The 26407-nt window shown below is 55.9% G+C and overlaps 1 protein-coding gene across 2 annotated transcripts in view; it reads left to right on the top strand.

Annotated features, from left to right (window-relative positions):
- COL6A2 (collagen type VI alpha 2 chain) overlaps positions 1-25954 on the top strand; it is a 29855-nt gene extending 3901 nt beyond the window's left edge. Inside the window, exons 2-28 of one of the 2 annotated variants that reach the window (XM_070407036.1) lie at positions 8270-8416; positions 8606-9204; positions 9447-9467; positions 10209-10274; positions 10843-10896; positions 10989-11033; positions 11357-11383; positions 11632-11658; positions 11762-11806; positions 12415-12468; positions 12877-12939; positions 13595-13657; positions 13863-13952; positions 14624-14686; positions 15197-15259; positions 15476-15538; positions 15883-15945; positions 16207-16257; positions 16583-16618; positions 16969-17031; positions 17759-17821; positions 17990-18025; positions 18376-18421; positions 18652-18804; positions 18973-19425; positions 19599-19637; positions 24867-25954. In XM_070407036.1, the coding sequence (XP_070263137.1) occupies positions 8302-8416; positions 8606-9204; positions 9447-9467; positions 10209-10274; positions 10843-10896; positions 10989-11033; positions 11357-11383; positions 11632-11658; positions 11762-11806; positions 12415-12468; positions 12877-12939; positions 13595-13657; positions 13863-13952; positions 14624-14686; positions 15197-15259; positions 15476-15538; positions 15883-15945; positions 16207-16257; positions 16583-16618; positions 16969-17031; positions 17759-17821; positions 17990-18025; positions 18376-18421; positions 18652-18804; positions 18973-19425; positions 19599-19637; positions 24867-25465 (3060 nt within the window). In that variant the 5' untranslated portion in view covers positions 8270-8301 and the 3' untranslated portion in view covers positions 25466-25954. Of the gene's footprint in view, positions 1-8269; positions 8417-8605; positions 9205-9446; positions 9468-10208; positions 10275-10842; positions 10897-10988; positions 11034-11356; positions 11384-11631; positions 11659-11761; positions 11807-12414; positions 12469-12876; positions 12940-13594; positions 13658-13862; positions 13953-14623; positions 14687-15196; positions 15260-15475; positions 15539-15882; positions 15946-16206; positions 16258-16582; positions 16619-16968; positions 17032-17758; positions 17822-17989; positions 18026-18375; positions 18422-18651; positions 18805-18972; positions 19426-19598; positions 19638-22357; positions 23667-24866 lie in introns of those variants that run through there. The other variant, XM_070407037.1, reaches the window with a different exon arrangement.
- The last annotated feature ends 453 nt before the right edge of the window (positions 25955-26407 follow it).

The following is a 26407-nucleotide window of genomic DNA, read 5'->3' as shown; positions in this document are numbered from 1 at the left end:
CAAGCCTCCTGCTTGCTCCAGCTCCGTGGCCGCAGCCATCTTGGTTGAGTTAATTTGCATACTTTGCTTCTGATTGGCTGGTGGGCGTGGCTCGTGGGTGTAGTGGAGTGACACCAATTTGCATGTTTCTCTTTTATTAGTGTAGATGGTATGAAGTACATTCATACTGTTGTGCCCATCACCACCTGGATCTCCACAATTCTTTCCATTTCACAAAACTGAAATCTGTCCCCATGGAACACTTACTAGTAACTCCCCATTCACTCCCCCAGTCCCCTGGCAGCCACCATTCTACCTCCTGGCTCTATGATACTAAGTATCTCATGTAATTGGAGTCTTACAGTATTTGTCTTTTTGTGACTGGCTTGTTTTATTAGTATAATTTCCTTAAGGTTTATCCATGTTGTAGCATGTGTCAGAATGTCCTTTCCTTTTAAGGCTGAATAATATTTCATTGTATGCATATACCATATTATACTTATCCATTCATCCATCAATGGACATTCATGTTGCTTCCATGTTTTACCCATTGTGCATAGTGCTGCTATGAATATGGGTGTACATATATCTCTTTGAGACCCTGCTCTGAATTCTTTTGAGTATATACCCAGAAGTGGAATTGCTGGATCATATGGTAAATCCACTTTTATTTTTTTAAGGAACCACCATACTGTTTTCTACAACAGCTCTACCTTTTTACATTCCCACCAAACAATTCCAGTTTCTCTGAATTCTCCTCAACACTTTTTATTTTCTAGGTTGTTGTTGTTTTTTTTATAGCAGCCATCCTAATGAGTGTGATGTGGTATTTCATAATTTTGATTTGCGTTTCCCTAATTAGTAATGTTGAGCATCTTTTTGTGTGCTTATGGACCATTTATAATTCTTCTTTAAAGAAATGTCTATTTTAAGTCCTTAGCCCATTTTTGAATTGTGTTGTTTGGCTTTTCTTGTCATTGATTTTTAGTTCTCTATATATCATGGATACTAGTCCCTTTTCAGAAAAAATGGTTTTCAAATCTTATTTCCTATTCTGTAGGTTGCTTTTTGAGTCACAATTTTTTTTTAATTTTTATCAAGTCCAATTTGTCTGTCTTTTTAGTTGCTTGTGCTCTTTGTGTCATATCCTAGAAGTCAACGCCAAATCTAATGTTGTGAAGATTTTGCCCTATGTTTTCTTCTAAATTTTTATAGATTTAGATTTTACGTTAGGCCAGGACCATTTTGAGTTCATTTTCACGTATGGTGTTAGGTAAGATTCCACCTTCATTCGTTTGCATGTGGATATCCAGTTTTCCTAGCACTATTTGTTGAAAAACTGTCTTTTTCCCCATTGAATGGTCATGACATCCTTGCTGAAAATCATTTCACTATATATGTGAGCGTCATTTCTGGACTCTCTATTCTGTTCCATTGGTCTGTTATCTGACTTTATGCCATTACCACACTATTTTGATTATCATAACTTTATAGTAAGTTTTGAAATCAGAAAGTGTGAGTTCTTCAGCATTGTTCTTGTCTTTTAGGATTGTTTGTGCTATTTGAGGTCTCTTGCAATTCTTTATGAATTTTAGAATGGATTTTTCTATTTCTTTAAAAATCAACATTGACATTTTGGTGAAGATTGCAATAAATCTTTAAATCACTTTGGTAGTATTGACATCTTAATATTAAGTCTTCTAATCCATGAACATGGAATATCTTTCCATTTATTTATGTCTCTCAGTATGTTTTATAGTTTTCAGTGAATAAGTATTTCACCTCCTGGGTAAAGGTAATTCCTAAGTATTTTATTCTTTTGATGCTAATTTAAATGGAATTGTTTTCTTAATTTGCTTTTTACATTGTTTATTGTCAGTGCACAAAACTGCAACTGATTGTTGAGTGTTGACTTTGTATCCTGCTACTTTGCTGAATTTATTTATTCTAAGTTTCTTTTTGTGGGATCTTTAGGGTTTTCTACATATAAGATCATAACACCTGTAAACAGATTATTTTATCTCATCCTTGCAATTTGAATGCTTTTTATTTCTTTTTCTTGCCTAATTGCTCTGGGTAGGACTTCTAATGTTGAGTAGAAGTGACAAAAGTGGGCATCTTTGCCTTGTTCCTGATTATAGAGGAAAAGTTTTAGTCTCTCACCATTGAATATGTTTGTTATGGAATTTTCATTTATGGCTTTTCTTACACTGAGGTAGTTTCTTTCTATTTTTAGTTTGTTGAGTGTTTTTATCATAAAAGGGTGTTGATTTTTATCAAAAGTTTTTTTCTGTGTCAATTGAGATGATTATGAGGGTTTTTTCCTTCGTTCTGTTAATGTGATGTATTACATTGATAGATTTTTATATGTTGAACCATCCTTGCATTCCAGAAATAAATCCCACTTGGTCATGGTGTTTAACACTTTTACTATCCTGCTGAATTCTGTTTGCTAATATTTTGTTGGGGATTTTAGTACCAATGTTCACAAGGGATATTGGTTTGTAGTTTTCTTTTCTTGTAGTGTCTTTGTCTGGCTTTAGTATAAGGATAATGTTGGCCTCATGGAATGACTTAGGGAGTATTCCCTCCTCTTCAATTGTAGTTTGGTGAATTGAAAGGGGAAAGTTTGAGGAGTATGGGTGTTAGTTTTTCTTTAAATGTTTGGTAGAATTCACCAGTGAAGCCATCATGTCCAGGGCTTTTCTTTGTCAGGAGATTTTCAATTACTGACTCAATATCCTTACTACTTATAGATCAGCTCAGAATATCTATTTCTTCATGGTTTGGTCTTCAGAGGTTTTGTGTTTCTCAGAATTTGTCCATTTTATCTAGGTTACAGTTACGTATAATACTCTCCTACAACCTTTTCCATTTCTGTGGAATCCATAGTGAAGTCCCTACTGGATTTGGACCTCAGCTATTAGCTGAACACCTTGGACAAGTTACGTACACTTACTTTTAGTTTCCTTGGCTATGAAATGGTATAATAGTACCTATGTCCAAGGACTGTTGTAAGTGCTAAATGATGTAGCATAGCCCTGGCCAGTTTGGCTCAGTAGATGAAGGGTACCGGGTTTGATTCCCTGTCAAGGGCACATACCTCAGTTGCAGGTTCTATCCCTGTCCTGGTCGAGGTGCGTGCAAGAGGCAACCAATCAATGAATCTCTCTCACATCAATGTTTCTCTCTCTCTGTCTCTTCCCCTCCTTTCTACTCTCTCTTTAAAAAATCAATGGAAAAATATCCTCTGGTGAGGATTAACAAAAATTAATAAAAAATAAATGATGTAGCATAGTGTCTGATGGAGAGTAACCATAGAAGATATTTCATTGTCATTTCATCCTTTCCATTTTCTTCAAGGACTTTTTGGTCCATGTTTTGCACTCAGTTACTTCTCCAGAGATTTATTTGGGTTCCCTGTGTGAGATAGGATTACCTTTATTTCTACTCACAGTGTGAGCCCTTGTCCCAGCCCTGGCACCATCTCCTTTTGTCGATTTGTGTATGTTGCTATGCCCATTGCTGTGTGGTCTGTTGCTTCATTCCAGCACCAAAACCACAAATGCTTAATTACTGTAATTTTATTGTATCATTTGTACTTGATAACATGTTTTCTCATCACCCTTTATTTTTTGTTTCTGAGCTACTTTTACTTATGCTTCCAGTTGAATCTTAGATATATTTTGTCTACATATACCAACAAAAAAGCAAAAACTTTTCTTGAAGATTTTAATCAAATTTTTCATTCAATTTTAAATTTAGTTATAAATAACTGATATCCTTTTTTTAACTTTATTTTTTAAAACATTACAAATGTCCCTGTTTTTTTCCAAGTTGACCGTCTCTCCCCTGCTCCCACCCTCTCCCCAGGCCTTTTCTGATCTATTGTTTGTCCATGGGCTATGCATGTAAGTTTTTTGTTTAATCTCTTCCCACCCCCTCACCGCCCCCCCTCCCCCCCCCCCCCCCCCCCCCCCCGCTTCTAAAATACATCAGTCTGTTGCATGTTTCAATGTCTCTGGATCTGTTTTGTTCATCAGTTTTTTTCTTTATTAGATTCCACATATAAGTGAGATTATGTGATACTTGTCTTTTTCTGACTGGCTTATTTCACATAGCATCATACTCTCCAGGTCCCTCCATACTATCTCAAAGAGTAAGAGATCCTTCCAGAAAATGGGCTTTCACATTTATTAGCCTAGAGCTGCACGTGGTATGTGCTCTTGAAAACAAACAGCCACAAAAACTGTCCTCATATATCGTATTATTTTATTTATTCTTAAATTTATATATTTCTTCATTTGTACTTATTGATTAGTCTTGCTAAAAAAAATTCCTATTTTGTTGGCCTTTTAAAAGAATCAGCTCTGAGATATATTTATTTTACTCTCTTTAATCAATTGCTTTCTCCCCCCACCCCTCTCTCTGTCTTTTTCCTAAGATGGTTAATTTTCTTTGTCCCTAGTTACTTCAACTGTATGCCTAACTTGTCACTAAATTCATATTTAATAACATAAAGTATCTAAAGCTATATAGTTTCCTTTGATTAGAGCTTTGGCCTTCTCATGATTGTTTTCATATGTAACATTCTCATTGTCACAAATTCCTCTGTAGTTTTTACAAGAGAGAGTATTTTAATTTCCAGGTGCTTTGATTTTTTTTTATGTGCCGTAATAGTGACTGGTTTTACATTGTAACTCAGAGAATTTGTCCATATAATTTCCATTTTTAAAAAAAACTAAATTTAAGCTTTCTTTGTGGCTTACTCTAGGATCAAATTTTATAAAAATTTTTAAAGAATATGTATTCCCTCCTTATAGGTTTCAAAGACATAAATATATAATATGTATGTGTTTTATTATTACCTAAATCCTTTATGTTTAAAATATATATATATGCCATATTTATTACTATCAAAGTTTTATAAAACATGAATTCAGATTCTCTATTTTTTGTTTATGTGATCTGTCAATAACTTAAAAAGATGAATCAGTCTTCTACCGTGATTTCAGCTTGTTTGTTTTTTATTCAAATTTTTAGATTTTGCTTTATATAATTTTATTTTATGAAATTTAGTAAATAAAGATTTATAACTAGTCTGCAGCCTTTTTCTGTTCCTTGGCCTCATCCTTCATTCTTCCGTCTTAAATTCTACCTAGTCTCAAACACAACACTGCCCTCTCTCTTTTTATTGGCATCCACCTCTCCACATCTTTACACCATCTGACATGTTTAAAGTGTGACTCTCTAAACCTCATTGGGATAGGTTTCATTTTTTGACCCAACTTAGGAATATTTATCTTTAACAGGAGAGTTTAAACCATTCCTATTTATTGTCCAACTGACCTATGTAATATTTCTGGCATGTAATGTTATGCTTCCTGACTCTTTTCCCCTTCATTTTCTACATTTGATGGTATTTCTCAAGTTTCTTTGCTCTTTTTTTTATGTATTTCTCTGTTATCTATGGAAATTCCTTGCAGAACTTTTTAAGCAATGGTATATAGGTGTCATAGATCTGAGCCCGTTTTCCCCTGAGACTTTCATTCTTGTGCATGAGAGATAAGTTGACTGGGAAGACACTGTCGGTTCATTTCATTTTTCTCAAAATTTTGAGGTTATCATTTCATTGTCTTCTGTCTGCAATGCAGTGGAGAAAAGTTTGATGCCTCTATTAGTTATCTATTACCACATAATAAGTTACCTCAAAACTTAGAGATTTAACACAATACGCATTTACTATCCTGTAAGTTATTCAGCTTATGAATTTAGGAGTGGCTTGGCCGGGTGAGTCTAGCTCAGGAGCCCTGATGAGGTGCAATTGGCCAGGGATGAGGTCATCTGAAGTCTTGACTGGGATAAGGACCTACTTCTAAGACAGCTCACTTCCCCGGCTGTTGGCTAGAAGCCTCCGTTCCTCCTGCAAAGGCTGCTTGAGAGTGTTCCCGTTCGGCTGGCTCCCCCTTTAGCAAGCAATCCAAGAGAACCGGGCAAAAGCCACAGGATCTTCGATGACCTAGTGTTGGATGTCACACACCATCTCTTCCAGGTTATTCTGTCGGTCATACAGGCCGGCGATGATTCAGTGTGTGGGAGGACTTCCTAAGGACATGGATACCAGGAGGCAAGAATAATTGGGGGCCATCTTGGAAGCTGTCTCCCACAGAGACAAAATTATTTTTCCCTTTAGGTGTTTCCTGTATTTTATCGTTGCTATTGTGTTCTTCCTTATGTAAATATTTTTTAAAGTTTTCCTTACAATTTTATTGTAATGAAAATTTCTTTCTTTGAGTTAGAGCAAAGAGTAAGATTTTCTACCAGTACACTTTATTATGTGGGCCTCTTTTAATTTATTAAGTGTGTGATATGTATGTGGGGTGGGTGGGTGTGTGTGTGTGTGTGTGTGTGTGTGTGTGTGTGTGTGTTGTGTTGGGGGCGAGGGGAGCAGGGCCAATCCGGGTGCCGTCTTTCTGGCCCCTAGGTTCTCTCCTCCCTGACCTGTAGTAGACGGATCAGGGTGGTACGCACGGCACTCCCACTGGGTCTCTCCCCGATGGGGGCAGCAGGGTGAAGGGTGGTGGAGGACAGAGCTGTGCCCACATCCGGTGTTGAACTGTGAGCAGCCTCCCTGACTAAGGTCCCACAGTGGCCATTACCAGTGGTTGATGTCTCTGCACCCGTTGGCTCTGACTGTCCCAGCCCAACTCCCTGTGGCTTCCAGGTTCTTCAGGGCCCTGGCCTGCCACTCACACTACCTTCTCAGCCCCATCTCACCGTGTTGTCTCCGCCCTCCTCTTGAACCAGCCTCTGCCTGGGCCGGAGCTCCCTTCCTGTGGCTGGCTTTCTGTCTGGCACATCTGTCAGCTCCTGCAGGAAGCCCTCCTGGATTCCCTGGTGTTTCCACTGAGCTTGCTTTGATCTCGGCAACTGTCAAAGCCTACATATTGGGTCACAGCCATTACTTGCAGGATCATGGTCTCTTGTCCTATCCATGTCCCCATGTCAGGGAGGCAGGGTCATGTCCTGTTCACCCCTAACTATGCCAGGACCAGCCCCTCTCACCGTAAACCCAGGTGTAGTAACACCTGCCCCCCCCCATCCACCTCCTCTCAAACATAAGGGGTTCCCGCAGCGGTGATGCCCCTAACTGCGCTAAAGTGCCCCGATGCCTGTCTCCCCCAAAGCTCTCCAGGCACCGCCTCACACCCCAGCCCTGCGAGGGCCCAGCCAGCTAGTGCTGCCCCCATCAGCAGGACCCCGAGTTCCTGGCAAGGCCACATCTTCTTTGGGCCTGCCCTGCAGTCTGGGGGCTTTGAGAGGCAGCTTGGTGGTGGGTGGGTGTGAGGTTGCAGGGGTCTCCACCAGAACATCTGAGCCAATCCCCTTCCCCACCTTCCCACAGAGCGTTCTCATTCCTCTCACATCTGGTCCCTACGCCCAGCCAGCCCACCCAGCCTCCAGGTCCTCTCCCTGCCTGTGTGGCCGCAGGATGGGCCCGGGCACAGGGAGCAGATCCGTGAACACCTGCCAGGGCACAGCCATTGGCTCTGGGGAGGTCCCCCAGTCCCGGGCACCCACTGCCTGTCAGCCCCCGTATTCCACCCCCAGGCCTTTCTCCCTAACCCAGTGATGGCGAACCTTTTGAGCTCGGCGTGTCAGCATTTTGAAAAACCCTAACTTAACTCTGGTGCCATGTCACAGATAGAGATTTTTTGATATTTGCAACCATAGTAAAACAAAGACTTATATTTTTGATATTTATTTTATATATTTAAATGCCATTTAACAAAGAAAAATCAACCAAAAAAATGAGTTCGTGTGTCACCTCTGACATGCGTGTCATAGGTTCACCATCACTGCCCTAACCAGTCAGTGTGGGGTCATTTGGACAAATAGGAATCAAGTACCAAGGCCCGTCCCCACCCCAGCCTGGACCTCAGTCACCCCTCCCCTGCTGCCCTTCCTCCCGGCCACCCCCAGCTGACCCCTCTGCCCTGCCCCCAGCACCCTCCCCAGGGTCCTTACGATGCTTTCAGTTCCCAAGAATTGGGCTGTCTTCCTAGGGAGGCTCCAGGGCAGGGACAGCGGTGAACATGCTAATCCCACCCAGAACGGAGCCCAAAGCTCGCGGTCTCTGTGCCCACTCAATGCTTGTGGCCATCCAGGGCCCCTTAGCCCAGGAGCTGGCTGACCCTCGGTGTGTGCCACCCCCACCGTCGGGACCAGGAGAGGCTCCAAGACCCACGCACGGGCCTCTGTCTGCAGCGGCTGCTCTTCCCTGTTGCAGGACGTCAGGGACCACCCACCGGTGCTGCCAAGATGCTCCGAGGCTCCCGCTCCATCCTCCTGCTCTGGGGCCTCCTGGGGACCCTGCACGCCCAGCAGCAGGAGGTCATTGCACCCGACACATCGGAGAGAGGCAGCAACTGCCCAGGTACAGCCGCAGGGGCCGGGGCTCCTGGACCAAAGCGGGCAGCAGGGACAGCCGGTTGGGAGCCGGGGCCCAGCATGCGGGTGAGGCTGGTGGGGGGCAGAGCCCAGGACCACGGTATGCACAGAGCCCTAGGATGGCTCACCGCAGGTCCTCCGTGTGCAGCCCCCTGACTTCTCCTGTGTCCCCCAGAGAAAGCCGACTGCCCGGTCAATGTGTACTTTGTGCTGGACACCTCGGAGAGCGTCACCATGCAGTCCCCCACCGACAGCCTGCTCTACCACATGCAGCAGTTCGTGCCGCAGTTCATCAGCCAACTGCAGGACGAGCTGTACCTGGGCCAGGTGGCCCTGAGCTGGCGCTATGGCGGCCTGCACTTCTCCGACCAGGTGGAGGTGTTCAGCCCGCCGGGCAGTGACAGGGCCTCCTTCACCAAGGGCCTGCAGAGCATCCGCTCCTTCCGCCGCGGCACGTTCACCGACTGCGCGCTGGCTAACATGACCCGGGAGATCCGGCAGCACAGGAGCAACGGCGCGGTCAACTTCGCGGTGGTCATCACCGACGGCCACGTCACTGGCAGCCCGTGCGGTGGCATCAAGATGCAGGCTGAGCGGGCCCGCGAGGAGGGCATCCGGCTCTTCGCCGTGGCCCCCAACAAGAACCTGAACGAGCAGGGCCTGCGGGAAATCGCCAGCACGCCCCAGGAGCTCTATCGCAGCAACTACGCCACCATGCTGCCCGACTCCGCCGAGATCGACCAGGACACCATCAACCGCATCATCAAGGTCATGGTGAGCGACTGCAGCGCCCCCTCCTCCCAGGGCCACGGTCCACCCACTGGGTGTGGGGTGGGGAATGAGGTGCAGGGCCCTGGGACCTGGTCACTGGGCATCAGCGACCCCCTTGGTGAATGAAGGGGGTGAACTCTGGTCAGGGCCCTGCCTGCTCCGATGTCCCGCATTCTCTGCTGGATGCAGAGCTGCTCGATCGCCAGCTCGTGGCTAACCAGGGTTTCTCTCTGTCTTTTCTGCAGAAACATGAGGCCTATGGAGAGGTGAGAGGCATTTCTGTCCATGCCAGCCCCGCCGGGTGTGCCCTGGGGCCTCTGAGGCGCTGACCCAGCAAAGATCACACCCCTCACCTTGCCAGCTCCCTGGCACTCCCTGGAGGCAAGGGAGAGAGACCCCTCTGCTCCATGTAGGGCCTGAGACTCTTGAGTTTGGGACAAAGGGCTTCTGACCTGAACCAGGCTGTTGAAACCCAGGAGGTCGGCATTAGGATCACCCACTTAGCACACGCCAAGTTGAGCGTTGAGTTTGAGGGTAGCTCTCTGGACTGCCGGGCTCAAGAGAAGATGGGCGGCGGTTGGGTGCCCAGCGCAGGATCTGCAGCCCTGGGTCCCTGACATGGCCCCGCTCCTGTGCATCCCAGCTCACAGCCCAGGAAGGAGTGCTTCCCACTCAGCTAGGCTCCTACAAGCACAGCCTCCCCTAGAAAGCTGCTCACAACACAGTGGGGTCACACGCAGGCACAAGGACTACTAGCCTAGCCAACTGCTATTCAGTCCTTGCTACTGTCAGTCATTGCTCAACCCAGCCTCGATTTCCAAAACTTGACTAGAGCCTCTGTAGAGCCCCACCCTGACGGGCACCTCCTGAGCCTGGTCCTTCATCCCGCCCCGTGCTCAGACGGCCCACCCCCAGCAGGCCGGGGACTTGGGCAGTATCCTCCCTCCATCTCTCCCTCCCTCTCAACTGGGACCCATCATTCTGGCCTCACTTCCTTCTTGTTTCAGTGCTACAAGGTGAGCTGCCTGGAGATCCCCGGGCCCCCTGGCCCCAAGGGCTACCGCGGACAAAAGGTAAGCTACCCAGACCACCCTGGGGTCTGCCCTGCCCGGAAGCCCCCGCCCCCTCTTGAACTATGAATTCGGGGCCAACTAAACCTCCATGGGCTCAACACTTCTGACCCAGAAGGAACTAAAATTCCATTTTTATCTACTTCCTTTTAAATGGCATTTTGAGAAGAGTGGGGGTACTATTTAAGTGAAGATTTGCCATTAAAATACTCTTATAAAGTAATCAAGTTGGTGTCTTGAGCAGTGTGCCCTCGAGGGTGGGTGCCGCCTGGGCCAGTGTCGCCGCTGCAGAGGCCTGGCGGGTGCCCCACCCCGGGGCTGTCCGTCAGGCTCAGAGAAACAGGATCAAAATGGGCCCTGGTCTGACAGAGTCAGGGTTCTCAGGGGCAGCTGGCCCTACTCTACGACGTCCCCGCGGCATTGCCGTTGTCACCTGGGTGGGACCAGCAGCCAAGTCACTCTAACCCTGAGTCTTACTCTTCCACCTCCCAGAAGCCAGAGACAGGGTCCCTAGTGCCCCACCCTGCCCCTCCCTGCCTTGGTTTACCCCTTTTGTGCTGTCTGCTTGCAGGGCGCCAAGGGCAACATGGGGGAGCCTGGAGAGCCTGGACAGAAGGGCCGACAGGTAAGTGCCCCCCCCCCCCCCCCCTCCCGCTGCAGCAGCTCCTGCTCTCCAGGCTGAGGTTACACCCACGGCCCTCTGTTCTTTTCCCACAGGGGGATCCAGGCATTGAAGGACCCATCGGATTCCCAGGACCCAAGGCAAGTTGCCCCTGGCCCCGCCCCAGTGGCGGGGGACTTGGGGACAAGCCCAGGGCTGCCTGGCTCCAGGTGGGGCCAGCCCATAGCATCGAGATGTCTCTGGCCCAGCAAGCCCTCCCCCGCTCTCCCCCCACACCCAGGGAAGTGAAGCACCATTCTGAGTGTTGTCCCCAAACCTAGCGTCTAGCCTGAGCCCTGGTCAGGCCTCCCCACCTGAGGCCACTGGCCACCGCCACCCCCCCCCCCCCCCCCGCTCTGGTGGCCTGCTGGGTCCCGTGCACACGCCTCACCATAACGCTTCTTTTCTTTCCTTCTGACCTCAGGGTGTTCCTGGTTTCAAAGGAGAGAAGGTGAGATTTCGAGTCGGAGCAGCCAGACTGCACACGGCCTCTGCGTGAGCCTTGGCCCCAGCTCCCCAGTGTCCTCAGCGAGCCCGCCTGTGGCTCCTGCTGGGGGGGCATGATGGGCTTCGTGCTGGTGGTGGCCTTGGTCTGGGGTCCTTCTGGCCTCATGTTTGCCGAGGGCAGACTTGGGTCCCTAAGGCAGCAGGTCTGTGATGCTGGAGATCTGAGCTAATGGCCTCACTTTCCTTCTGCAGGGAGAATTTGGAGCCGATGGGCGGAAGGTAAGCCAGGTGGTGGGCTGGGCGAGCAGGGCACCCCCCTTCCTGCTGCTCCAAGGGGATGATGATCAGGACTGAGGAGAGTCTCTCTTCCTCCTCCCCACAGGGCGCCCCCGGCCTGGCCGGCAAGAACGGGACCGATGGACAGAAGGTAGTGCTCCTGGGTCTGCGTCCTGGGCCAGGCATAAGGGTCGTGCACAGCGGTATCTCAGTCTCTCAGATCCCTCCCTGGGGCCGGGCCTCTAGACCTGGCCCCCTGGCCACTGCCCGCAATTTGTGGCTTCAGCACCCCCAGTTTCTACCTGTCCAGGGGATGCAGGACAAACGAGGGCATCACAAGAGCATAAATAGGCATTTGCTTCTTAAAACCAAGGCCGAGCCCTGTAGGAACTTCCAAGTCTACTCTGCAGAACCTCAGAATGGCCTGAGTGGTAGTTCGCACACATACACACATGTACACAAGCATCAAGTGCACTCACACATGCACACATGTCTCACATGCACACGTCTCACATTCACACAGGCATGCACACACATGAAGGGGGCACTGTGGACATTCGTGCTCACAGCTGCAGCCAGGGACTCTCCCTCCTCCACAGAGATGCCATCGTAACATTCAAGCCATTAAAGCGCACAGTCACACGCGTGTGCCCAGTGGGTATAGACCAGCATGGACTTTGCCTGCGATTTACACCTGTCATTGGTGCATTGTCCCCTGAATCTCGCCCCTGACACATCTGCTCCCCTCTTGTCTTTCAGGGCAAGCTGGGGCGCATTGGACCCCCTGGCTGCAAGGGAGACCCCGGGAGTCGGGTAAGCATGGCCTTGGCTCCTCCCATTAAGATGGTGCCCTGTAGAGGCTCCAGGCTCCAGGTGGGAGTGGGGAAGCTGGGAGCCCCTGAGCTTGGATTCTTCCTTCAGCCCTGCCCCGCGTGTCCCTGACCCCACCAGGGATCAGCCTGGGCTGGGGCCACAACAGGACGAAATGGCCTCTGGGGCTTCCCAGAGTCCTGACGAGCTCGGCTCTGAGGTTTGTCTGAGCGTCCGGCCCAGCCCCGGTGGATTCTGGCCACTGAGACCCAGGCAGAGCGTCCAGTTCAGACATTGCGGGCAACGCTGGTCACCTTCCCCATGTCAGCTGACCCTGCGCTAACGGGGAAACCCCAAGTGCAGCTCTCAGCAAGAAACCCAGGACAGCCTCTCTCCCCCCTTCCCTCACAGGGCCTCGACGGCTACCCAGGGGACGCAGGCAGCCCTGGGGAACCCGGAGACCAAGGTGCCAAGGTAGGCGGCCTCGCCAGGGTGGTGGTGGCCAGAGCAGACCGGGTCACTGCCCTCCAGGTGCCCAGCCTCTGGGGGAGGCATCTGGGGCGAGAAGCACAGCGGAGGGGACCTGTCGCCACAGACCAGGCAGTCGGGGGGAGGAGGCTTAGGCGTGTCCTGCTGGGAGGCTGTGGGGTGCCCATGCTGAGGAGGCTGTAGGGTGCCCTCAGGAGCTTCACCAGCTCATGTCTACCTCAGGACCATGTGGCCCGGCTCAGGCAGCTGTGGGGGTGCCTGAATGGCCGTAGCAGCAAGCCCACCCTCCTCCCAGGCCTCCAGGGGGCTCCTGTGGAAGGCTCTCAGATGCCTGTGAGGTTCTGCCTCTTAGGCCACCTGAGGCACCACTGTGCTGCCTGCAGCCACTCCCCTGTGCTGCCTGCAGCCACTCCCCTGGCTGCCCAGGGGAGGACCAGGAAGGCAGCCTGTCCCCGAGAAGCCAGCACGCACAGCAAGGCCCATGTCTGATTAATTCACCTGGAGCTGCATGGGGGCCCTGCCCCCCAAGAGTGTGCTCCGCCTACATGGGAGGGGAGGCACGAGCCCCCAGCGCCTCCAGAGCCCTGCCCCAGGGCCAGCATCCAAAGGACGTGACGCTGATTTCTCCAAATCCTTCCAGGGGGATGCTGGCCGCCCAGGACGCAGAGGGCCCCCAGGAGAGGACGGGGCCAAGGGAAGCAAGGCAAGTGCCCTTGAGGGTCCCTGATGTCCTGCCCCCACCACACACCAGCAGTGCCCACTGGACCCACCGAAGTGGGAAGCAGTAGGGACAGCCCATGCCCTGAGCAGGCCACCAGCCTCTCTGTCCCTCTGCCAGACCAAGGGAGGCCGAGCCTGCCAAAGTGGCCTGGGCCATCCTGCCTTGCTGAGCTGTTACCTCTCCGCAGGGCTATCAAGGCAACAACGGAGCCCCAGGAAGTTCCGGCGTGAAAGGAGCCAAAGGCGGGCCCGGGCCCCGGGGACCCAAAGGCGAGGCTGTGAGTTTACATCCTTCAGGCCACTCAGGCCCCTCAGGCCCCTCAGGCCCAAGGTCCAGAACACATCTCCTCCAGCTGCCTGCCCAGCCCTCCTGGCTGTGCCCTGCTCGGGGCCTCTGAACCCGAGGGGTCCCCAGTGCCTCCATGACCCCATTACCACAGAGGAAGGGTTCAGCCACCCCCCTGCCAGACACTCAGTGCCCATGAGGTGGCCCAGCATACTCACCTTGCCCTCCTGGCAGGGCACCTCTGAGGGCTCAGCATAAACCGGGGCACACGCTCCATGGGTCCCCTACAGCATCCTCACCCCACCTGGAGTGTCCTGCCTCAGGGCGGAAGGGCCCAGCCCCAGGGCTGATCCTCCAGGGGATGTGTCCTGAGGCCTGGCCCGGCCTGGCCGGAAGGGGCTGAGTGACTATACCCATAGCCGGTCCAAGCCAGCTCCCAGTCAGTCCACTGGATCTCACCCTGGACTGACAGCTGACCAGGAGCCTTCCCTCATTTCCTAAATCCTCGGCTGGGACCAAACCACCAGGCAGAGAATGAGGATCTGGGCTGAAGCCCTCTTGAGGGGCCTCCAGACCGCAAAGCCAGAGTCCTCATGGGTAGAGTGTGGGTCCTCCTGTGGCCCCCACCATCAGGGCCCCCACCCACACACCCACTCTCTGCAGGGGCGCAGGGGAGACCCTGGCACCAAGGGCAGCCCAGGCGGCGAGGGCCCCAAAGGCGAGAAGGTGAGTGTTTGTGTTGGGGAAACGGGGTGCGTACCCACGTCTGCCTCTGCACCGGGTTCTCACGGTGGTGCTGATGGTTCCCGGTGACAAGGGAGAACAGAAGGGACCCGGGACCTCTGTCGGTGGGACACCCTCTGCAGGGTCCGGGAAAGCAGGCAGCAGCCAGGGCGCCCCCGCCTGCACTGCCCACTGGGGAAGCTGGGCGGGACACGCACAGCCGTGCAGGCTGCAGGCTGCTCCTCAGCACCTGCCACACCGGCTCCTGGGGCTGGTGCAGGAGGTCCTGTCTCCGTGATAAATCCGAGTTTCCCGTGAGGTATGGAGAAGGGCTCAGAAGAGGGGCCCCCTCCTCTGGGAATGCGTGGGGACCCCTGCCCTGAGGGGCTGAGCGGGCAGGGCCGCTATCTCAGCCTCACCCTCCCAACCTGGGGTCCTCTCCAGGCAGTTCAGTGGCCCCTCCTCCACCTCCTGCCACACACACCACAGATAACTGGGCCTCTCTTCCCACAGGGGGATCCTGGCCCCGAGGGACCCCGGGGCCTGGCTGGGGAGGTTGGCGGCAAAGGAGCCAAGGTAAGTGGGTGGCAGGCGGCACCCAGCACCCTGGCTGGAGGGGGATGAGCCTGGGATGCCCTGTCCTTCCCTCCCTGCAGACCCTGCCAGGTCTGTGGTCAGGGCTGAGGACCGAGGCCATGCCCAGGACCTCCTGGGGGGCAGCGGCCCCCCCTCCCCATCCTTCGCCGTCTACAGTGCTGATGACAGGATCTCTGAGGCGCCCTTTCTTTCCAGGGAGACCGCGGCCTGCCTGGACCCAGAGGCCCCCCTGGGGCTCTGGGGGAGCCTGGGAAGCAGGTCAGTGGCAGGACACCGGGGAGGGGCCTGTGGTTCTGGGACTCAGGTCCCCATCTGTCCTTCAGCCTCAGCGTCTCACTACCCTGCTCTGTAGTCCTTTTGTCCTGAGCAGGACACTGTCCCCTCACATCCTGGCCCTGCTCTGAGGGGTCCAGCTTTACCAGGTCAGGGTGGTGAGCCAGAGGCAGGGGTGGGTCCTGGGAGCCCCGAGGGGGCATGTAGAAGAGGAGGGACCAGGCAGTGACCCTGAGGGCAGCAGGGCAGCAGGACAGTGTTGCCTAGTGGTCAGAGCTGGACACAGTCAGTCTGCTTGTGCCAACTCCCCACTTTCTCTCTGACCTCAGGGATCTCGGGGAGACCCTGGTGATGCTGGTCCCCGCGGAGACTCCGGACAGCCTGGCCCAAAGGTACACCCCCTCCTGCCGGATTGGGAAGAGGTGGGGGAAGGGTTAGGCTGTTCTCAGCTCTAGCCTGGAGCGTGCCTGCCAGCCCTGGGTGTGGGAGGACCGCAGGGGGCCAGGCAGCCCTCCCATCCTCACCTGGGGGGTAGCACACCCTCCCCAAGGCCCCATCTGGTCAGACCAGCCGCCCAGACCCTGGGCCTCGGTCCATGCTGACTATTCACTTTTCCCTCTGACCTTCCCTGACCGGCCTCCCCCTTCCTCCAGGGAGACCCTGGCAGGCCTGGATTCAGCTACCCAGGACCCCGAGGAGCGCCTGTGAGTCCTGGCGTGGGATTGGAGCCCCCAGGGAGGGGTGGGCATTGCCGGGAGGGCCCTGAAGATTCCCTCTAGTTCCCTGGAGGGCCTCCCCACGGGGGACAGGGTGCGAGGGGCTCGGGAGTCACACATTGAGTGCAGACGCAGGTCCCCAGAAATTGTCTGGGACTCAGCCCAGGCAGATTCGCCCACAGATTGTGACAATTGAGACTAGGGAAGGGAGGAGGCAGCAGAAAACCTCTAGGTCCCCAGCTATGCCCCAGGTGTCAGCACACCAGCTCTCGGGGGTCTGTGCTGAGAAACCCCCACCTGTGCTTTCTTCCAGGGAGAAAGAGGCGAGCCAGGGCCACCTGGCCCCGAGGTACGGAGGGCCCCTCTGCACCTGCCTTGGGTGGCTGGTGCCCTGCTCCGGTGGCTGGAGCGCCGCGCCCTCACCCGGGCTTGGCACCAGCAGCTGCCCCATGCTGAGTGCTGAGTGCGGTCGCCAGCTGGCTGAGTACTAGTCTCTCTCAAACCAAAACCCGTGCTCACCTGAAATGCCCTGTGCTGCTGTCACCTCACTGACCCCACGAGCCAGGCCCGGGTTTTCCTGGACAAAACACGTCTGTGTCCCCGGAAGACCCACTGGAGGTCTTGGGAGACTGGGAGGGGGCAAGCAGAGCTCTCCCACGATGTCCCTCCACCGGGGCTAACCTGTGTCCTGTGTCCCAGGGGGGCAGAGGCGACTTCGGAGTGAAAGGAGCACCTGGGCGGAAAGGAGAAAAGGGAGAGCCTGTAAGTGTCCTCCTCATCCCTCCTCCCTCCTCCTTCCTCAGCCCTCCTCCTCCTCCTCTCTCCTTCCTCCTCACCCTTCCTCGTCCCTCCTCCTCCCTCCTCCTTTCTCAGTCCTCCTCTCTCCTCCTCCCTCCTCCTCTCTCCTGCTCCCTCCTTCTCCATCCTCCTCCTCCCTCCTCCTTTCTCATCCCTCCTCCTCCTCTCTCCTCATCCCTCCTCCTCCTTCCTCCTCACCCTTCCTCGTCCCTCCTCCTCCCTCCTCATCCCTCCTCCTCTCTCCTGCTCCCTCCTTCTCCAACCTCCTCCTCCCTCCTCCTTCCTCAGCCCTCCTCCTCCTCCTCTCTCCTTCCTCCTCACCCTTCCTCGTCCCTCCTCATCCCTCCTCCTCTCTCCTCATCCCTCCTCCTCTCTCCTGCTCCCTCCTTCTCCATCCTCCTCCTCCCTCCTCCTTTCTCATCCCTCCTCCTCCTCTCTCCTCATCCCTCCTCCTCTCTCCTGCTCCCTCCTTCTCCATCCTCCTCCTCCCTCCTCCTTTCTCATCCCTCCTCCTTCTTCCTCCTTCTCTCTCCTCATCCCTCCTTCTCCCTCCTCCTTTCTCAGCCCTTCTCCTCCTCCTCTCTCCCCTTCCCTCCTCCTCTCTCCTCCTCCCTCCTCGTCTCTCCTCATCCTAGAAGCAAGGGAGGTGTATAGGTGTTTGCTGAGCTGACCTGCTTTTTTTCCTTCTCAGGCAGATCCTGGTCCCCCTGGTGAGCCGGGCCCTCGGGGGCCGAGAGGATCCCCAGGACCCGAGGTAGGTCAGTTCCCTGTCCATAGGGCTCTCAGGCCATAGCCTCTGGGCCAGTCAGGCCAACACACACCCTGAACCACAGGGCTCTGCCTGTGGTAGAAGCCCAGGGCCAGGTGCAGGGACCCTGCTCAGACTCAGTGGCCACCTCTCACTGTCGTCCTTCTCCTCCAGGGAGAGCCTGGACCCCCTGGAGACCCCGGCCTCACGGTAGGTACCAGTTGGGGATGGAATCAGGTGTCCTCCCTCCTAAAACCGAAAAGCAAGGACAGTGTCAGAGGGCGAGGTCAGAAGGAGTGGAGTCAGCAGGCGAGGTCAGCAGGGGTGTTAGCATGAAGTCAGCAGGTCACGGTCAGCAGGGCAAGGTCAGCGGGGAGGTCAGCAGGAGGTCAGCAGGGGAGGTCAGAGGGCAAGGTCAGCGGGGGGAGGGGTCACCAGGAGGTCAGCAGGGGGGTCAGCAGGAGATCAGCAGGGGAGGTCAGAGGCGAGGGGAGCAGGGCTGCAGACCCCTGGCCCCTCTCGGGTTGCCGTCCTGGCTGGACTGACCCACTGTGTTGCAGGAGTGTGACGTCATGACCTACGTGCGGGAGACATGCGGGTGCTGTGGTGAGTCTCAGCCCCCACACGGGGGTGCTGCTGGGCTGCCCGGCTCTCACCCAGCAGTCAGGGTCATCATCCAAGGGCTGGGGTCACGCCCAGAGGTCGGGGTCATCAGAGTCCCACCCTCCCCCTGGTGGTGATCATTTCCCACGGTGCCCCGGGCTGTGCGCCCTGTGGGGGGGTGTCCTGGTCGGGGGGCCGGTGCACGCAGCCATCGCCCCTCTGCCGGCCCACAGACTGTGAGAAGCGGTGTGGCGCCCTGGACGTGGTGTTCGTCATCGACAGCTCTGAGAGCATCGGCTACACCAACTTCACGCTGGAGAAGAACTTCGTCATCAACGTGGTCAACAGGCTGGGGGCCATCGCCAAGGACCCCAAGTCCGAGACAGGTCAGCTGCACCCTCAGGGCGGGGGCAGGAGACCCTGGGCAGGACACCCTGACATCCAGTCCTGGGAGGGATGTTAGCTTGGCCAAGGGTCCCACGGCCCCCACTTGAGGGTGGCGAGCGCATGGGGTGACGCAGACAGCCTCTCACGCCCGCACCCGGCCGCCGCAGGGACCAGAGTGGGCGTCGTGCAGTACAGCCACGAGGGCACCTTCGAGGCCATCCAGCTGGACGACGAGCGCATCAACTCGCTGTCCAGCTTCAAGGAGGCCGTCAAGAACCTCGAGTGGATCGCGGGCGGCACCTGGACGCCCTCCGCCCTCAAGTTCGCCTACAACAAGCTGATCAAGGAAAGCCGGCGCAAGAAGACCCGCGTGTTCGCAGTGGTCATCACGGATGGCCGACACGACCCCCGGGACGACGACCTCAACCTGCGGGCGCTGTGCAACCACGATGTCACAGTGACGGCCATCGGCATCGGGGACATGTTCCATGAGAAACACGAGAGCGAGAACCTCAACTCCATTGCGTGCGACAAGCCCCAGCAGGTGCGCAACATGACGCTGTTCTCCGACCTGGTGGCCGAGAAGTTCATCGACGACATGGAGGACGTCCTGTGCCCGGGTGAGCGGCGCTGGGCCTCCTGCCTCCCCGGCCTGCCCAGCCCTTGTCCCTGCAGGAGGGAAGGGGACCCTGGGAGGGCAGGGGCTAGGCATCAGTGGGCCACCGAGGGAGCCCAGCCCGCCCTGGACAGTGGAGCCTGACCAGGACCCCTGGCCTCCTTGCCTCTCTCCTAGATCCCCAGATCGTGTGCCCGGACCTTCCCTGCCAAACAGGTAACACGGGGAGCCACCGAGCACCCCTCAGACTAGCAGTGACGGGGCCCAGAGGACCTTGCAAGGAATGCACTGTGGGCCCCCCCCTTAGTGAGGCCGTGGGTTTCTCAGCCCCCTGGGCCTCAGCATGTCTGAGAAGGGGCTGGGGGGCCCAGGGTTTGGTGTCTCCAGTGCCATTGCTGTCCCACCCACTTGGCACATGTGGGGAGGGGTGCTGAGGGCCTGGCCCTGAACTTGGTGCCCAGGGGAGAGACAGACCCCCAGGGTCACGCCCCCCGGCCGCCAAAGGTGAAAGCCCTGGATCCAGTAAAGAAAATGGTTAATTTAAAACCTTCTGGGAGGTGAACACAGAGGCTAATGGCTCCCTGAGGCCTCTGGGGGCTCATCCATCTTCCCTCTGGGAAGGACTCAGCCTGTGTTTACGGGACCCGCCCAACTGGTGCATTGTGTGCGTGGCTGGCCCTGGAGGCACAGAGAGGCTGTCCCCAAGGGGTCCCCTCAAAACAGCGTTGTCACTCCTCTGGGCATCATGCTGCCACCTCTGCCCCAGGGTGGCAGGAGCTGAGCCCCCATTGGCAATCCGTGCGTCCTGCCGGCCTGGGTCTTGGAGCCATTGCTGGCCCCTCCCGCTGGAATATGGGCACCTGCCTGTCCCCTCCCAGGAGCGCTGAGGTGGGACTGGAGATGGCTCTGGAAGGCGGAGCTGCGTAGAGGGGCGGGGCCGTGTTGGCAGGTTGGCAGAGGGCACCCACATCTGCCTGTACACTGGGCTTGTGCACAGGCTCCTGGCCCGGCAGCCAGGGCCCACCAGGCAGGTTCGAAGGTGCTGAGGTGCCTGAGGGAAGGAACATATTGAGTGGGGGCCAGGGTTCCCACTTATTCTGACAGAGAACTTTCAAGGAAATGCTCATGGAAGTCATACGTGTGACCCAGCTGTGGAGTCGTCCAGAGACCGCCTGGGCGTGGGGTCCCTATGGGAACGGCTGTGTGTGGTGGCCAGAACCACCCGAAACCCTGCTGGGGTGTGTCCCGTAGTAAATGTGACCCCTCTAGGCTAGAAACCAGACCCCAGACCCCGGTGCCCAGGCCAGGCAGTGGCCCGGCATCCTCGCCCGGCCTGGACCTGTGTTCTATGCCAGCGGAGGCTCTTTACAGCTGCTCCCGACCGCGCTGAAGGTCCCTCACTCCGAGTGGCTCAGTCCTCCCGGGAATGAATGGCTTTGTCAGGCGACTTGTCTGGTCTGTAGGTACGATCCGGGCTGCTGCTTCAGCCTGTTGCTGTGACAGATGCGGTCACTGATGTTCGAATGCTGAACCAGCCTTGCAGACCAGGGGCAAACCCCACTTAGTCACGGAGCATCGGGATTTTTATGTTGTTGGATTCGATTTGCTGATATTTTGTGGATTTTTTTGGTTATCTCTGCTCATGAGAGATCGTGGGCTGCAGTTCCCTTTCTTGTGATGTCCTTATCTGGTGTCAGCGTTAAACGCTGGCCCCCAGGATGGTGGTCTCCCTTCCCCTCGAGGACCTGACAGAGAAAAGGAAGGGGCCCCTGGAAGACCCCTCCCCACCCTCTTTCAACTACCCGCCTAGTACTAAACTCAAACTCACCCTCCTCTAAAGCGACTAGAAATTTCCAAGTAAAATAGACATTGTGACCAGAGAAAAGAAAGCAGACATAACTATAGAATGTGCTGTGGCACAAGATGTGGGGGGGGGGGGGGGCGGGGGGGGGAGAGGCGCCTGCCGCCGGCTGGGCACTGTCCTCGGCATTTGGGTGCTGCAGACAGGCACTGGGGTGAGGCTGCCACCTCTGGCATGGCCCTGACCTTCAGGCCAAGCGGCCCTGTCCACCCAGAGGCCATGTGATTGTGTCAGGACCACAAGACTCAAAGAGAAGCAAAGCCAGGCTCCGGGTAAAGGCGACAAAGACAGATCTCATTCCGAGGTCGCTAAGAGTTCCACTTACCCCAAACAGAAGCAGAGGACTGGCTAACGGCCGCTGCGCAGAGGCCTGGGGATGGGGAGGGGGTCCCTGTGACCAGGCCCCCCTGGGTGTGCTGACTGGCACATACGCAGGAGAGAAACAGACTTCTCAAACCTGTAGCACCTGCAGCCATGGTGCACGTTGTAGTAAGATGCCCACGGAAGTGAGGCCCTGCCCTCCCGGGGGTGGGAGACAGAGCAAGAGCGTCCCTGAGGGTTTGCTGCCCCCAGGTCCTCGAGGGTACAGTTCTGGGTGGGGGGATCTATGTCCCCAAGGGCAGAGAAAATTTTGTAACTGCAAGCTCTCTACAGTATCTGTCCTGAGAGGGTTCTGTCACCAGGTTCGGGCTGCAACAAACTGAGTTCTCATGGCAGCGTGGAGCGTTTTAAGGAGCTGGGTCATCCCAGGCATGGCCTAGAGAGGTCAGCAGCCATAGTGGCATCTGGTCAAGTCTCAGTGCAGCTGTGGGGCCGAGGGTCTTGGAGTTCTTAAGGCCTTGGGGACCAGAGGCCTTCTCTCCCGTCTCCTCGGCATGCGCCCACTGCTGGCCCCAAAGCCCTTTCAGCTCTGGCACTGCGGCGTCCTGGTCTCCTCGTCCCACCCCGGCTGAGCCTCAGCCTCATTCCTGGCTTTGATGCCAACTCATCTCCGAGGAGAGAAGCCCGAGGAGGGCGGCTGGAGGCCCGCTCACGCTGACCGCGTCCCTTAAAGCCTTCTCTGGATGCCCCGCAGATGGACCGCGGCCTGGCGATGCGCCCCCGGTCACCTTCCTCCGCACGGAAGAGGGCCCGGACGCCTCCTTCCCCACGACCATCCCCCAGATCCAACAGTTGCTAAACGCCACGGAGCTCACGCAGGACCCGGCCGCCTACTCCAGGCTGGTGGCCGTGCTGGTCTACACCGCTGAGCGGGCCAAGTTCGCCACAGGAGGCGAGCGGCAGGACTGGATGGAGCTGTTCATTGACACCTTTAAGCTGGTGCACAGGGACATTGTGGGCGACCCCGAGACCGTGCTAGCCCTCTGCTGAAGCCGCAGGGCTGCCGGTGCTCCAGAGGCCGGGGCTGCCGAGCTGGGCCGCATTCGCTCCCCGGGCTGCCCGGACCGCCCGCAGTGCTGGGGCTGTGACAATAGGAACGTCTCAGGCTGGAGGTCTGGCACCAAAATCAAGGTGTCAGCAGGGCCTCGCTCCCCCCGGGGGCTCCAGGGAGGGCCCTGCCTGCTTCCAGCTCCCAGCTCCCAGCTCCCAGCTGCCTGCATGGTCACATGGCCTCGCTCTGTAGCCTAACCTCCCTCTGCTCCCTAAAGGACACAGGTGGCATTTAGGGCCAACCAGAGAGCCCTGGACAGTCTCTCATCTCAAGGTCTGTACGTTAGACCCATCTGCAAAGCCCCATTTTGCCACATAAGGTCACATTCGCAGGCTTCGAGACTAGGATGTAGGCATCTTTGGGGGACAGTATTCAGCTGATGACCCCCATCTAGCTGGGCTCCTCACACATTTAGGGGACGTAAGAATCACCCATTAGGGCAAACCTGCCAGAGCAGCTGGCCAACAGTTAGGGGAGGACCACAGACATCACCTCCTCGTCCTCCTCCTGCCCAGGCCCTCGGGGAGGTCAGGGGCGCCCTCTAAGGACTGCCGAAGCATGTTCAGGCTCCCTGCCGTGGGTGGGGGGTCAGCAGAGGGAAAGAAGGGGAACAGCAGAGCTCTCCTAAACACCCCAACACTCCTGGTTCAGCTTCCGGCCTCTGTGTCCAGGCACCCCTTGTTGAGGAAAACTTCCCGAAAACCAGAGCGCTCCCCACATCTGCCTGCTTGTAGGACTTGAAGTCAGGGCGCCCGAAGAACTGGGTGTGTTTAGAGGAAAAGCTGCTATTCGTTTGCACTGCCACCAACATAAGCTACGTCATTAATAAGCTCCTTAAAAAAGCATCCTGTCCGCTGGCGCCTGGCACCTCGTAGTGGCACACCCCGGGGAGGGGGCGTCCCTCCGATGCTGTGAGCACACCTTCAACATTCTATAAAAGCTGAAAAACAAAGATCGTGAGCGCCTTGCTGTGGCTGAGTGAAGTGCTGGGGACCTGCTGCTGGCGGGGGCTGGTCCCCAGCGGTCACCCACCTGCGCAGGTGGGCGCCGGCCGCTCCAGAGCCAGGTGCTGGGCTGAGGCCTCAGGCATTGGTGCAGCGGGTCAGGACCTCCTTCCTGACGGGATCCCTGAGCCGCCAGCCCCAGGGGTGGGCAAACCTGGGCTGTGAGAGAGTCCAGGAGGGGTGCCGTGGGGCTGAGGTCTCCAGTAAGGCCTTGAGGCAGGAGCCGGGCTGGGTGTCTATGGCAAGTGGTTCCACGTGTGTGGGGAGTAGGTTTCAGGCTGTATGTGGTGCCTGTGACCCCCAGAGGCCTGGCCTCAGTCCTGGCTGCAGCCTTGCCCCCGTGTCGTCCGGCATGTCCAGGGCTGCTCACTGCCCAGAAGGGGACAAGGGTCTCCTCAGGTAACAGTGAGTCACCGAGGCTACCGCAGTGTCTGGCCACACCTGTGCCCACTGCCCACCAAGGCCTTGTCCAGTCAGAGGAGACCTAGGCTCATTCTCTTTCTGATGCTCTGAGGGCCAGGAGAGATGTGGCCTGGGCAGCGCCAGGCAGCTCTGGGATGGGGGGACTGAGGGGGTCACAGCTGTAGGTGAGTCTCCAGGGCCAGGGTCTTCACGAGGTCTTTTTACATAATTACAGACATGATGACAGCCTCCTGCCCCTCTCTCCCACCCCCACTTCCCCATGCCCCCTGGACTGAGGCCCTTCTGGGGTATCCAGTTCTTGGGCCCAGTGAAGGGGCTTTGCTGACCCTCCTGCCAAGACGCCTTGGAGGAGGCACTTGGCAGAGATGGTGCTTGTAGGTGGAAAGGGCTTTTCATCCTCGGGTTTCGAGACATTTCCTCATGGGGGCACAACCAAGAAAGATAGTGAGGGTCTGAGGAGACAGTGTGGGGCTCTGCACCACGCCCAGGGGCTGTGTGGTGGCTCCAACAACAGGTGACTTTGGGTACAGCCCCCCAAACTCCAGCTGTCCGTGTTGCTCCAGTGGGCGGGTGCGTAAAGGGAGGCGGTGCCAGGTGTGGCAGAGTAGGCTCGACCGAGAGGGGATACCCTGGGTGGGTTGTGGCACCGAGGGGCTTGGCCGGGGTGGGGCCAGGGAGGGCCTCGCCTGGGTCGCCCCTGCCCACCACCCCTATTTCCCCCCCAGAGCTGTACGTGGCCCAGTGCACCCAGCGGCCCGTGGACATCGTCTTCCTGCTGGACGGCTCCGAGCGGCTAGGTGAGCAGAACTTCCACAAGGCCCGGCACTTCGTGGAAGAGGTGTCCCGGCGGCTGACCCTGGCACGCAGGGACGATGACCCGCTGAACGCACGCGTGGCGATGCTGCAGTTTGGGGGCCCTCGCGAGCAGCAGGTCGCCTTCCCACTGACCTCCAACCTGACGGTCATCCACGAGGCACTGGAGAGCGCGCGCTACCTCAACTCCTTCTCACACGTGAGCTCGGGCATCGTGCACGCCATCAACCAGGTGGTGCTCGGCGCGCGGGCCGGGGCGCGCCGCCACGCCGAGCTGTCCTTCGTGTTCCTCACGGACGGCGTCACGGGCAACGACAGCCTGGACGAGGCCGTGCACTCCATGCGCAAGCAGAACGTGGTGCCCACCGTGGTGGCCGTGGGCGACGACGTGGACATGGACGTGCTCTCCAAGATCAGCCTGGGCGACACGGCTGCCGTCTTCCGTGAGAAGAACTATGACAGCCTGGCCCAGCCCGGCTTCTTCGACAGGTTCATCCGCTGGATCTGCTAGCGCCCCACCCACCCCGGCGCGCACCCCAGCCCTGCGGGCTCTGTCCTCCTGTCCGTGGTGCTACTCAGATCCCGCCAAGAGAGGTGCAGAGCGCTGCCGACGCGACCTCTCCAGTGTGGGTGTAAAGTCAGGAGTGGAGTTCCCCTCCCCACCCAGCTCGCCCCAGGGTCCTGCAGCCCTGCCGCCCTCCACCCCTTCTCTCTATCCTGTGACACCCTACTCTCCACACCCTTCCTGGTCCCCAGAGGCTTCCCGGCACGTGCTTCAGACCCTCATCAACAGGCCCATTTCCCCCTCAGCCCAGCGTCATCCCTGGACTCTCATCCACCTTCCAGGGCCCCCAGAGGCTCTCTGCCAGCCCCCCTGGCCCAGCTCCCAGGTCTCCGCCTCACCTCTGAGGGCCATGCCCCCATCAGACAGAGCTGTGACAGCAGGCCCTCCATGTCCCTGTATGCACACACCTCAGTCCAATAAAGGCTTTGAACCACCTCCTGCTCCCCAGCCTCCATGTGTCTGTGCCCACTGGACCCCCCCCCCCCCCCCCGCCAGAGGCCAACTAGACTCTCCGACCGTTCACATGCCCACCAGCATTTATCATCCAACCCCATTCCCACCCACACACTTGCTCTGTGCGTGGAGATGATGTCTGGCCTGGGCTCCTCTCATAAGAACAGCACTGCCTCCAGCACTGACTGTCCACACCATCCCCAAGTGCATAGACTGGATGGTCTTGTCAACCTTAAAATTATCATTTTACCGGCAAAAGTGGGTCTATTTGGGAAGAGCAGTTCAGGACATGCAAACTTTGGCAAACCCATAGGCAAGTCTGGAGAACAAAGGAGGGGAGCATTGCTTTATAGAGAAAAAGGAGGAATTGGGAGGGGCAATTAGGAGTGGAAGTCCATTGGAGGAGAGTGAGCATTCAGGTGGCTTCTCATTGGT

The sequence above is a fragment of the Myotis yumanensis genome, unplaced genomic scaffold (assembly GCF_028538775.1).
Source record: "Myotis yumanensis isolate MYYU_CA2020_CCGP unplaced genomic scaffold, mMyoYum1.0.hap1 SCAF_2, whole genome shotgun sequence".
Classification (NCBI taxonomy): domain Eukaryota; kingdom Metazoa; phylum Chordata; class Mammalia; order Chiroptera; family Vespertilionidae; genus Myotis; species Myotis yumanensis.
Note: the sequence above shows the minus strand (reverse complement) of the source record. Positions and strands in the feature narration are given on the sequence as shown.